The sequence below is a fragment of the Oryx dammah genome, unplaced genomic scaffold (assembly GCF_014754425.2).
Source record: "Oryx dammah isolate SB20612 unplaced genomic scaffold, SCBI_Odam_1.1 HiC_scaffold_11050, whole genome shotgun sequence".
In the NCBI taxonomy this organism is placed as follows: Eukaryota; Metazoa; Chordata; class Mammalia; order Artiodactyla; family Bovidae; genus Oryx; species Oryx dammah.
Window position 1 is genome coordinate 9,183,069 of NW_024080444.1, and position 12,899 is coordinate 9,195,967.

General features: G+C 38.7%; 1 protein-coding gene and 1 non-coding gene across 3 annotated transcripts; both read left to right on the plus strand.

The window, feature by feature from the left end:
• The first annotated feature begins 393 nt into the window (after positions 1 to 393).
• On the plus strand, positions 394 to 465 carry TRNAG-GCC. The gene has a single exon. It is a non-coding gene; the product is annotated as a tRNA-Gly (tRNA).
• Positions 466 to 11,192: 10,727 nt separating this feature from the next.
• On the plus strand, positions 11,193 to 12,669 carry LOC120860265 (distal membrane-arm assembly complex protein 1-like). Of its 2 annotated transcripts, none has more exons than XM_040236059.1 (2): positions 11,193 to 11,547; positions 12,380 to 12,669. In XM_040236059.1, the coding sequence occupies exons 1-2, from the start codon at positions 11,274 to 11,276 to the stop codon at positions 12,442 to 12,444; spliced, it is 339 nt and encodes a 112-aa protein (XP_040091993.1). In that variant the 5' UTR covers positions 11,193 to 11,273; the 3' UTR covers positions 12,445 to 12,669. The 2 variants fall into 2 exon arrangements, with proteins under 2 accessions (XP_040091993.1, XP_040091992.1); XM_040236058.1 differs by having other exon boundaries at positions 11,219 to 11,461.
• The last annotated feature ends 230 nt before the right edge of the window (positions 12,670 to 12,899 follow it).

The window sequence follows — 12,899 nt, forward strand, 5'->3', positions numbered from 1 at the left end:
AAAAGCTGAAAAGAAGAGTCTTCAAAAAGTTCTAAGAAAAATGGTGTCATAGGTAGATGCTGATTTTCTTTTAAAAACAAATCAGAGTTATGGAGCTTGTCATCACATTTAAAACTTCAACATCACCAATCTGGCAGAAGTTGGTGGCAAATATAGGGAAAGTCAATACCAATACTCAGTCTTATTGTAAGTTTCCATCTCTAAAATTTCTTCTCTTAGAGGAATATTCTTCAGAATGTTCTGAATGAACTTCAAATAAATAAAATAGAAAAGTATGTTAGAGGAGGAAAAGAGGAGAAATAATATAGCTCACAGACATTAATAACAAGAACAACACTCAGAAAGCCACCATGCCAGGAATATTCCCTAAAACTTCATAAGGTTGTCAGTATCTCCCTGGTGGCTCAGATGGTAAAGCGTCTGCCTGCCATGCGGAAGACCCAGGTTCGATCCCTGGGTTGGGAAGATCCGCTGGAGAAGGAAATGGCAACCCACTCCACTAATCTTGCCTGGAAAATTCCATGGACTGAGGAGGCTGGTGGGCTACAGTCCATGGGGTCGCAAAGAGTCAGACACGACTGAGCAACTTCACTTCAGGAGAAAAGGCAGACCCAAGACTTAGGAAACTGAAATATGTAGCAAATTTGACTTTTTGACTCAAGCTAAAGATTTCAAGATTTGGGAGACAGTAACTGAGAGGTTCAATTTTTCTTATTATAACCCAAATGGCTACTGAGAGTTCTAGTCCAAGAAACACTTACATTTCTGTTTTCAAGGTTACAGATGTATAAAAATGTTTTATGTAACAATCTATGTTATAAAAAATGGTTCAACAGCAAATTTTAATATGAAAGCCTAGGGCTCTTTGTATTCATTTTTTGAAATAAATTTTATTAATTCATATGAGGTGTATAAATTGTATACCCTTCTAGATGAAACTATATGTATCACACCCTATGCAACTTCAACATAAAACATTATGACTAAAAGAATCCTTTAGATTTCTATTTATGAGGAAATAAATAAATGATTAGTTTTGCTCTTTTCTTAATTATCAGTTTACATAATTAATCAAGTTATTTTGTAAATTTAACTTTTTTGTTGTATAGTGCATTATTTCAAAATAGCTAATGAATTATCCTTTTGTTTTAATGGCGCATAGTGGAAGTAATGCCCATTTGCAGTGTTTGATTATAAGAAAACAAAATAATTGTGCTTTAAAAGTGATATAATTCAGATAAATATTCTTGGAATAAAGATAAGAATGTGTATATATATATGTGGTTAACACCTGGAAAACTAAGCTAGAATAGTCCACAAAGATAAATATTCTAGTAAAGATGTTATTGGGCTTCAACAACTTTAAGAAGGAAGCAAGGAAGGTGAAAAAGGAAAAGAAAATGAAAACCATTTGGGCATCTAGACAAAAACATTTAGTTACTTACAACAGAGAATAAATTGGCCTGGCCTCAGAATTCAGAATTCTCTGCAGTAATATTCAATATCAGAAAATACTAGAGTAATACAAGAACCTTAAGAAAAGAAAGTATTATCTCAAGTGGTTATACTTTGCTGCCTTAACCTAGGTTCTTCAGAGTGCAGACTCTGGAACAAAAGTTTAATTGAATGTATTCATTGTTTCCTGTGGCTGCTACACTGAACTTAGCGGCTTAGGACAACAGAAAGTTATTCTCTTACAGTGTCAAGATCAGAACCTTATATGAGTTATCACTGGACTGTAATCAAGGTATTGGTAAGGTCTGCTTCCTCAAGAGCTCTAAGAGAAATTTGTCTCTTGATTTTTACAGCTAGTTTCTGGAGGCTGCCAGCATTCCTTGACTTGTGGTTTTATCACTCCAATCTCTGATTCTGTGGTCATACTTCCTTCTCTTCCACTGTGTAATCTCCCTCTTCATATTACTTATAAGGACACGTGTGATTGCATTTAGGACCTACCCAGATAACCCAAGCATAATCATTCCATTTTAAGAACCTTAATTAATCACATCTGCAAAGTTTTTTTTTTTTTTAATATATAAACTATAGAATTTACAGGCTACAAAAAACTTTTAAAAAATTAATGGAATTGTAAAGGACTACTCTTCTCAATGCAAATAAACTTGAAAATTGGGATGAATTAGATAATATGCCAGAAGCATATTATTTATCAAAACTATTTACAGGAGAAGTTTTAAAGATTTTCAAAATACAAAAAAGAAAACAAAATCAAAGAATCTCCCTCTCCACTCTCCTTCCCCCCAATATAATAAGGTGCCTGCATTAGATAATTCACAGGAAAATGCTAACAGAACTTTTAAACAGCAGATAATTCCAATGGCATTTTATGTCTTCTAGGGTACATAAAAAGAAAGTTTCTGAATTATTTTTATGAAGTGGGCATAAAAATGATCTCTAAAATCAACAAGGATTATACACACACACACACACACACAAAACTAGCAACCACATTTCAAAGGTTCAACAGAAATCACTGTTATTTCAATATTAGGATACATGGAAATTAATATCCTTCTTACAGTCAAACAATAGCCAGAGAGAAGATACAACAAAAGGAAAAATCCTTTATTTTCAAAAACACCAAAAAACATTAAACTATCTCAGAATATGTGTGTGCTCATTATGAAAAAGACTTTAAAATGATATGATACAGAGGAACACAAAATAAGATATGAACAAAAGAAAAAGCATTCCTTGTCCTTAGGCACGGTGACTCAACATCATATAAATATAATATCTCCCTAAATTAACCTACAATTTTCACACTAGTCTAAAAAAGATGTCAGCATCACTTTGGCAGAATAATCAAGCTGTGTCAAAAGTTCATCTGGGAAAATAAACAAGTAAAACTATTAAAATAGAAGAGTAATAGAGAGGGATCAGTCTCCAAGTATTAATCCATTACAGAGCTTCAGTAATTACAAAAGTGTGACATTAGAACATGGATAAACAGACAAATCATAGAATGGATTATGAAGTTCACATACAGCCTTTTACAAAAGGTGGCATTTCAAATAGGTGGGGGAAAGGTAGATTATTAATGAACAGTGTTGAGAAAAATGGGTCTGAAAAAAGAAAAGGAAAACAAAAAAGAAAATCTGGTTTCATTCCTGACAACTAGTAAATAGGATAAATTCCAAATGTCTTAAATTTTTAATTACTTTTTTTTAAAAAAGATCAAAATACCAGGGGAAACCATAGAAAATGGAAGGCCTTTCCATTTGACACGAAGTCCAGAAGCTATAAAAATAAAAATGATAAACTCGATTACAGGTTTAAAAAATGTACTTGGTAAAAAGTAAACAAGCAAATTAAGGCAAATATCAAACTGGGAGAAAAAATATATGAGTTTAAATCACAGACAAAATGTTAACCTCACTAATTATAAAGAGTTTCTAGAAATCAATGAGAAAAATACAATCCAATGAGAAAAAAGGACAAAAACTATTGACAGTTCACAAAAAAGGAAATCTGAATGGTCCTTCAATATACATAAAAAATCACTCATAAAAAGAAAATTAAACAATTTTCACTTATCAGATTGGTGGAGATTGAAGTTCAATAATTCAATACTTTGGAGAAACTGGGTAGGGAAATAGGTCTTCTCCTACTTGTGGGTGAGAGTGTAAACTGGTATAACTTCTTAATGTTCACCAAGCATATAAACACTGTGCCCTTTTAAAGTATACTGTAAGATACATATGTTTATGGTATGATGTATGCACAAGGCTATTTATTGTGGCACTACATGTCATGCAAACATGGGCTCAACAAAGGACAGAAATGGTATGGACCTAACAGAAGCAGAAGATATTAAGAAGAGGTGGCAAGAATACACAGAAGAACTGTACAAAAGAGATCTTCACGACCCAGATAATCATGATGGTGTGATCACTCACCTAGAGCCAGACATCCTGGAATGTGAAACCAAGGGGGCCTTAGGAAGCATCACTACAAACAAAGCTAGTGGAGGAGATGGAATTCCAGTTGAGCTATTTCAAATCCTAAAGATGATGCTGTGAAAGTTCAGTTCAGTTCAGTTCAGTCACTCAGTCATGTCCGATTCTTTGCGACTCCATGAATTGCAGCACACCAGGCCTCCCTGTCCATCACCAACTCCCAGAGATTACTCAAACGCATGTCCATTGAGTCGGTGATGCCATCCAACAATTTCATCCTCTATTGTCCCTTTCTCCTGCCCTCAATCCCTCCCAGCATCAGAGTCTCTTCCAATGAGTCAACTCTTCCCATCAGGTGGCCAAAGTATTGGAGTTTCAGCTTCAGCATCAGTCCTTGTAATGAACACCCAGGACTGATCTCCTTTAGAATGGACTGGTTGGATCTTCTTGCAGTCCAAGGGACTCTCAAGACTCTTCTCCAACACCACAGTTCAAAAGTATCAATTCTTCAGCACTCAGCTTTCTTCACTGTCCAACTCTCACATCCATACATGACTACTGGAAAAACCACAGCCTTGACTAGACGGACCTTTGTCAGCAAAGTAATATCTCTGCTTTTGAATATGCTATCTAGGTTGGTCATAACTTTCCTTCCAAGGAGTAAGCATCTTTTAATCTCATGGCTGCAATCACCATCAGCAGTGATTTTAGAACCCCCAAAATAAAGTCTGACACTGTTTCCACTGTTTCCCCATCTATTTCCCATGAAGTGATGGGACCAGATGCCATGATCTTCGTTTTCTGAATGTTGAGCTTTAAGCCAACTTTTTCGCTCTCCTCTTTCACTTTCATCAAGAGGCTTTTTAGTTCTTCTTCACTTTGTGATGCACTCAATATGTCAGCAAATTTGGAAAACTCAGCAGTGGCCACAGGACTGGAAAAGGTCAGTTTGCATTCCAATCCCAAAGAAACACAATGCCAAAGAATGATCAAACTACCACACAATTGCACTCATCTCTGCTGCTGCTAAGTCGCTTCAGTTGTGTCCAACTCTGTGTGACCCCATAGAAGGCAGCCCACCACACACTAGTAAAGTAATGCTCAAAATTCTCCAAGCCAGGCTTTAGCAATGCATGAACCATGAACTTCCAAATGTTCAAACTGGTTTTAGAAAAGGTAGAGGAACCAGAGATCAAAGTGCCAACATCTGCTGGATCATGGAAAAAGCAAGAGAGTTCCAGAAAAACATCTATTTCTACTTTATTGACTATGCCAAAGCCTTTGACTATGTGGATTACAAGAAACTGTGGAAAATTCTGAAAGAGATGTGAATACCAGACCACCTGACCTGCCTCTTGAGAAATCTGTATGCAAGTCAGGAAGCAACAGTTAGGACTGGACATGGAAAAACAGACTGGTTCCAAATAGGGAAAGGAGTGCATCAAGGCTGTATATTTTCACCCTGTATATTTTCATAATTTCTATGTAGAGTACATCATGAGAAACGCTGGGCTGGAAGAAGCACAAGCTGGAATCAAGATTGCCGAGAGAAATATCAATAACCTCAGATATGCAGATGACACCACCCTTATGGCAGAAAGTGAAAAGGAACTAAAAAGCCTCTTGATGAAAGTGAAAGAGGAGAGTGAAAAAGTTGGCTTAAAGCTCAACATTCAGAAAACGAAGATCATGGCATCTGGTCCCATCACTTCATGGGAAATAGATGGGGAAACAGTGTAAGACTTTATTTTTTGGTGCTCCAAAATCACTGCAGATGGTGATTGCAGCCATGAAATTAAAAGATGTTTACTCCTTTGAAGGAAAGTTATGACCAACCTAGATAGCATATATTCAAGAACAGAGACATTACTTTGCCAACAAAGGTCCGTCTAGTCAAGGCTATGGTTTTTCCAGTAGTCATGTATCGATGTGAGAGTTGGACTATAAAGAAAGCTGATCACCAAAGAATTGATGCTTTTGAACTGTGGTGTTGGAGAAGACTCTTGAGAGTCCCTTGGACTGCAAGGAGATCCAACCAGTCCATCCTAAAGGAGATCAGTCCTGGGTGTTCATTGGAAGGACAGATGTTGAAGCTGAAATTCCAATACTTTTGCCACCTGTTGCAAAGAGCTGACTCATTGGAAAAGACTCTGATGCTGGGAAAGATTGAGGGCAGGAAGAGAAGGGGACGACAGAGGATGAGATGGTTGGATGGCATCACTGACTCAATGGGCATGAGTTTGAGTGAACTCTGAGAGTTGGTGATGGACAGCGAGGCCTGGCATGCTGTGGTTCATGGGGTCTCAAAGAGTCGGACAAGACTGAGCAACTGAACTGAACTGAACCGATATGTGATAGTGAAAGAATGGAAGCAGCCTAAATGTCTATTAATATCAATATATAAGTATTCATTCCATTCATACAATGGAATCCTATGAAATCAAACAAAAGAATGAAGAAGCTCTTAACTTACTGACTGTTAAGAGAATGACCTTCAAAACCACTGGAGGAGAAGAGCATACAGACATGTTTGAAGAGACACACAAAAAAACTGATGAGGTTGACTTTATTGATGAGAGTGAACCGAAGTGTGAAGGACACTTTTTATTAATAGTAAGTACTTTTTAGTGCCTACTGCATGTTTGAAATTTGTAGGAGAGGACATAGGCAACCAGAGGAGAGCAAACACATCTTTTGGAAGGTTCTTAAAAAAAAAAAAAGCACTGGTTAAAATAAAAACTTGCTTTTTATTTACAAAATCCTTAATAGGCCATTCTAATAATATTTGTTTGGAGAATTAAAGATGTCCTCTCCAACATTCTTAACTCTGATAAGCACACCAAAGAAGGTAAGCTTTTAGATAAAATATAATTAGTAGAGTCACATGTTGAATAACCATGATATCCGCAGAGCTGCACAATGCAGTTCTATTGATAAGATAAAATATTAAAATTTCCATTTCTATTATTTTATCTTATCCTTATAATATTATAAAGTAGCATTTTGCTAAGTTTTGTCTGACTCATTGTGACCCCATGGGCACCATGCCACAATTCCCTGTCCTTTATTACCTCCCAGTTTGCCCAAATCCATGTTCACTGAGCTGGTGAGGCTATCTAATCATCTCATCCTCAGTCATCCACTTATTTTGCCTTCAATCTTTCCCAGCACCAGGGTCTTTCCCAATGAGTTGGCTCCTTTGCACCAAGTGGCCAAAGCATTCGTGCTTCAGCATCAGTCCTTCCGATGAATATTCAGGTTGATATCCTTTAGGATTGACTGGTTTGATCTCCATGCAGTTCAATGAACTCTCAAGAGTCTTCTCCAGCATCACAATTTGAAAGCATCAGTTCTTCAGCAGTCAGTCTTCTTTATTGTCCAACTCTCATATCCATACATGACTACTGGAAAGTCACAATTTTGACTGTATGGGCCTTTGTCAGCAAAGTGATGTCTCTTCTTTTTAATAAGTTATCTATGTCATAGCTTTCCTTCCAAGGAGCAATCATCTTTTAATTTCATGGTTACAATCACCATAATTTTGGAGCCCAAGAAAATACACTCTGTCATGGCTTCCACTTTTTCCCCTTCCATTTGCCATTAAATGATAGAACCAGATGCTATGATCTTCATTTTTTGCATGTTGAGTTTTAAGCCAGCGTTTTCACTCTGTTCTTTCACCTTCATCAAAATGCTAATTCCTCTTTGCTTTCTCCAATTAGAGTGGTTTTACCTGCATATTCCAGGTTTTTTATATTTCTCCTGGCAATCTTGATTCCAGCTAATGACTTATCCAGCCTGGAATTTTGCATGATGTACTTTGCATATAAGTTAAAAAAGCAGGGTGACAATATACAGCCTTGGCATACTCCTTTCCCGATTTGGAATCAGTTGGTTATTCCACATCTGGTTCTAACTGTTGCTTCTTGACCTGGATATAGATTTCTCAGGAGGCAGGTAAGGTGGTCTGGTATTCCCACCTCTTTGAGAATTTTCCACAGTTTGTTGTGATCCACACAGTCAAAGGCTTTCACATAATCAATGAAGCAGATGTTTTTCTGGAATTCCTATGTTTTCTCTGTGATCCAACAAATGTTGGCAATTTTCTCTCTGGTTCCATTGCTTTTTATAAATCCAGCTTGGACATAACAATGTTTTCAGTTCACGAACTGTTAAAGCCTACCTTGAAGGATAATGAGCATAAGCTTACTAGCATGTGAACTGAGTGCAACTGCAAAGTAGTTTGAACATTCTTTGGTACTGCCCTTCTTTAGGATTAGAATGAAAACTAACCATTTCCAATCCTGTAGCCATTGCTGAGTTTTTCAAATATGCCGACTCACTGCATGCAGCACTTTAACAGCATCATCTTCTAGGATTTTAAATAGCTCAGTTGAAATTTCATCACCTCCTCTAGCTTTGTTTATAGTAATGCTTCCCCACTTGACTTCATATCCAGGATATCTGGCTCTAGGTAAGTGACCACACCACTGTGATTACCTGGGTCATTAAGACGTTTTTGTACAGCACTTCTGGGTATTCTTGGCACTTTTTAATCTCTTCTGATTCTGTTAGGCCCTTGCCGTTCTGTCCTTTATTGTGCCCATCCTTGCATGTAATGTTCCCTTGATATCTCAATTTTGTTGAAGGAATTTCTATTCATTCCCATTCTATTGTTTTCCTCTATTTCTTTGTGTTGTTCACTTAAGAAGACTTTCTTATCTCTCCTTGCTGTTCTCTGAAACTCTCCATTCATTTTGGTGTATTTTCCCTTTCTTCCTTGCCTTTCACTTGGCTTCTTTTCTCAGAATTTATGTATACCTATTCATGATTTATAAATTATATATTAATAGATTACTTTATAGTATATAAGGGCTTCTCTGACTGGTGGTTCAGGTGTAAAGAATCTGCCTGCAATGCAGGAACCACAGGAACACAGGTTCAATTCCTGGGTTGGGAAGATCCCCTGGAGAAAGGCATGACAACCCACTCCAGTATTCTTGCCTGGAGAATCCCAGGGGCAGAGGAGCCTGGCAAGCTATTAGTCCACAGGGTGGCAGAGTCAGACACAACAGAAGCAACTTAGCATGCACGCACAGTATATAAAGTAGCATGTGCTATGCTGTGCTAAGTCACTTCAGTCATTTCTGACTTTGTGAGACCCTGTGGACTGTAGCCTTCAGGCTCCTCTGTTCATGGGGATTCTCCAGGCAAGAATACTGGATTGGATTGCCATGCCCTCCTCCAGGGGATCTTCCTGACCCAGGGAGTGAACCCACAGCTCTTCCAGCTCCTGCTTTGCAGGCAGATTCTTTACCACTGAGCCACCAAGGAAGCCCATAAAGTAACACATTAATATATAACTTATAAATCATAAACAGGCATACATAAATTCTACTGTGGGCCCAGTCTTTTTTAATCCATAGAGGATTATAATCAAAATGTTTGTTAACCATCTAAATAATGATTTTCCACATATATAAGGAGAATTTAAATGTACTATAAGAATATTTTATTGGGGCATAGCAAGAAGCAGCAGCCATAAACTATGAATTTCTAAATAAAATGGTGACCCACACCAGTACTCTTGCCTGGAAAATCCCATGGACGGAGGAGCTGCAGTCCATGGGGTCACTAAGAGTCAGACACGACTGAACGACTTCACTTTCATTTTTCACTTTCATGCACTGGAGAAGGAAATGGCAACCCACTCCAGTGTTCTTGCCTGGAAACTCCCAGGGATGGGGAAGCCTGGTGGGCTGCTGTCTATGGGGTCACACAGAGTCGGACACAACTGAAGTGACTTAGCAGCAATTCATTTGGTACAGCACTTAATACAATGCTAACTAAAGAGAGATTACTAATAAATAATAGAATTTTGAAGTTAGGAAAGAAATTATATATCACCTATTTCAAATCTCAAACATGAAGTAACTACAAGCTGGAGAGAATAATGTTTTCCATGTCATATGCCTCACTCATAGTGACAGAGCCAAGTACAGATCCCAAATTTCCGAAACCTTTGTCTTTCAACTATTCAACACATAAACATAGATAGACAGAAAGACGGACAAATATTTAACAAAGTATTCTCTTTGTGACCCTATGGAGAGAAAGAGAATACTAGGTTATCAGCTACTTAATTTCAAAGACCTTTCCCTTTCATTAAATATCTATCTGTCTTTATGTCTTTCTAAGTCAATGGTGGCTCAGAGGGTAAAGAATCTGCCTGCAAGGCAGGAGATCTGAGTTCAGTCCCTTGGTCAGGAAGATCCCCTGAAGAAGGAAATGGCAATCCACTCTAGTACTCTTACCTGGAGAATTCCATGGACAGAGAAGCCTGGCCACCTACAGTCCATGGGGTCACAAAGAGTTACACATGACTGAGCAACTAACACACACACACACACACACACCCTATTTTTATTTTTTCCTTTTTTCTAGCTTTCCCAAAATCACATCCTGTTTTAGAAGAAGGAATAGTGAATTTTCTTTTTTATTATGTTAATTTTTAAGCCACTGTATATCAGAAAAATTCAAACTTGAAGTTAATCCTGCTTTTGTCCATCTCTTCTACCAAAAACAGCCTCTGAACTCTAAATGCCTTTCTTTCTTATCAATAATCCTCTGCAAACAATCCAGCACAAGAAATATGTGCCCAACCCTCCCTGAAGGAAAGATGGGATGAAAAATGCTGAAGAAAAATTTAAAGTATTTATGGAGATTATTCAGACCCGTTTTTAATAACTGTCTTATATCTGTATTGTCCCTTCACATTTTGTAGCATTTAAGAAATCTGATTTTATCTCCTCACAGACACTGGGTCAACCACGGCTATGTTACCTAACAGTTTTGTCATATATTGGGAAACTGATAACCCTGTTGGGTTGAGAATAGTGAATGTCATACTGCAGATAATCGCTTAGCCAAGTGTCCAGCATAAAGTTAGGCATACACTACCTAATTCTTTTTAGGTCAAACACTTGTAGTCACGTGAAGTGACACACCCGAGGCCTCATCTTTCCTATTAAGAAAGGATACTGAGAAACGCAGACTTTTCCTCTATGGAGACTTAGATTTCAAGGCATTTAGGCAGTTGGCTAAATTCTTAAAATGACTGGGAGGGATTAAACAACAACAATAAAAACATGCCTCTGGAATGGCCAACGTTTTAGCCACACACCACACCAGGACAGCACGCCCCTCCTCATTCCTCTCCCTCCCAGGGGCAGAAGAAACTACATTTCCCAGTGGCCCTCAAGCAGCTTCCGGTGCAGCGCGCCGGCGCTACTTCCGGGCACATCTTTTACGTCAGTTCATGGGATCCGACTTGGGGCTGAGGCGCATTTTCTTAATATGGGTTCTTTCGTTTCACAGCCCCTTCAGCCGGTCAAGTTCGTTGCGCCCCCTGAGGCCACCTCCACCGCTAAGCCCACACAGGTCACTGCAACCGGAGCGCCAGCCTCTCCAGAGCAAGGCCCTCTATTTAATAACTGCTGGAGCTGTCGCGTGCTATCCGGGTCGGGGCTGATAGGGGCAGGAGGGTATGTGTACTGGACGGCGCGGAAGCCCATGAAGCTGGGATATCCCCCGGGTCCTGGGACTATTGCGCAGATGATCTTCGGCATCAGTGAGAGTCTGGGCACCACCCTTGGGCCGGGGGAGAGGGAGAAGAGATCAGACACGTGGGGAGTGGGGGGGCGGGGGAGCAGTGGGTCGAGGCACCCCGGTCGGTCACGTGGCGGCAGGCATCCCCTCCAGTAAGAAGAGCGGGGCGGGAAGAAGTAGTTGCTGGGATACTTTTTTTTGCTTTGTTTTTTCTTAAATAACACTATATATGTATATATATATATTTTTTTTTAAGAACTCTAGCCTCAATCTTTTTAATTCTATTGAGAGCTATTAGAAATAGGTATGAGCATAGTAGTCCCATTTTCCTGTTGAACAAACCCAGACACAGAAGTAAATATGTTTGCGGTCAGACGTCCAGACACACAGCCAGTCTTTGATCCTGGGTTTATCTGTTACCAAAATCCATGCTGCTTTTCTAGGTTGTGAAGAAAGCCTGAGTGAGGGCACTTGACCTTTGGCTTTGAAGGTAAACTGTAGACATGGGTTCAGAGCTCACATATGAGGTCTTCTGTTATGAACCCATAGTTATTATTTGTAAGGATACTAGGTGATGGTCAAGCTGTCTTCTGGTAAAATGTAGTGATTCTTTTAGCTCTTTAGATCAACTGAGTGAACAGAATTTTAATTTTTCATATCTCATCGTCTTAACTAGATTGCTTAGATCAATTACTTTTTTGCAAAGGGAAAGTAACAGAATTTTCTTCTCTCAACTTTCCTTTTCTGAGCTTCACTCTTCTATAAGAAATCTTCAAGGATTAGAGTTGACATATATGAAAGCACTTGGTACTTTCATAGCACATAAAGTACTGTTTTGTTTATTTTCCCCCTAGGCATTGCTTGCTGGGGTGTGGTCATCCTGGCAGACCCCAAAGGGAAGGCCTTCCGCACCGAATGAAAGTACCACCAGTGAATTTGTCGTCTCTCCATGCCCCCATGACACACAGAGGAAGAATGGCACTTATAGATGTTCTGGACAGAAAAATGGACATTGACAGACTTCAGTCCGGCAGATACTACATGACTGAAAAGACACACGTGGATTGTCATTCATGAGTCATGACTATTGATGCATTCTTCGCAAGTTCCACAGGGACCAATAAATCCCTGAGAAAAGAGAAGAGGTTCTGTGTCTTATTTGAGGAAGGAGGGTATAATTGTAAATATATATATAGAGAGAGGAAGTGATAAACCAAATGGGAAAGTTAGCTAAAGTTATTTTCAATAGTTCTTTTTATCATACTTTTCCTATAATTGGGTCAGCACCTACTATCCTGGATAGGTATCATATAATACACAGAAGTACATAAAACATGTAAGTGCATACTGCTCATACTTCCCAAAGCATTGTCA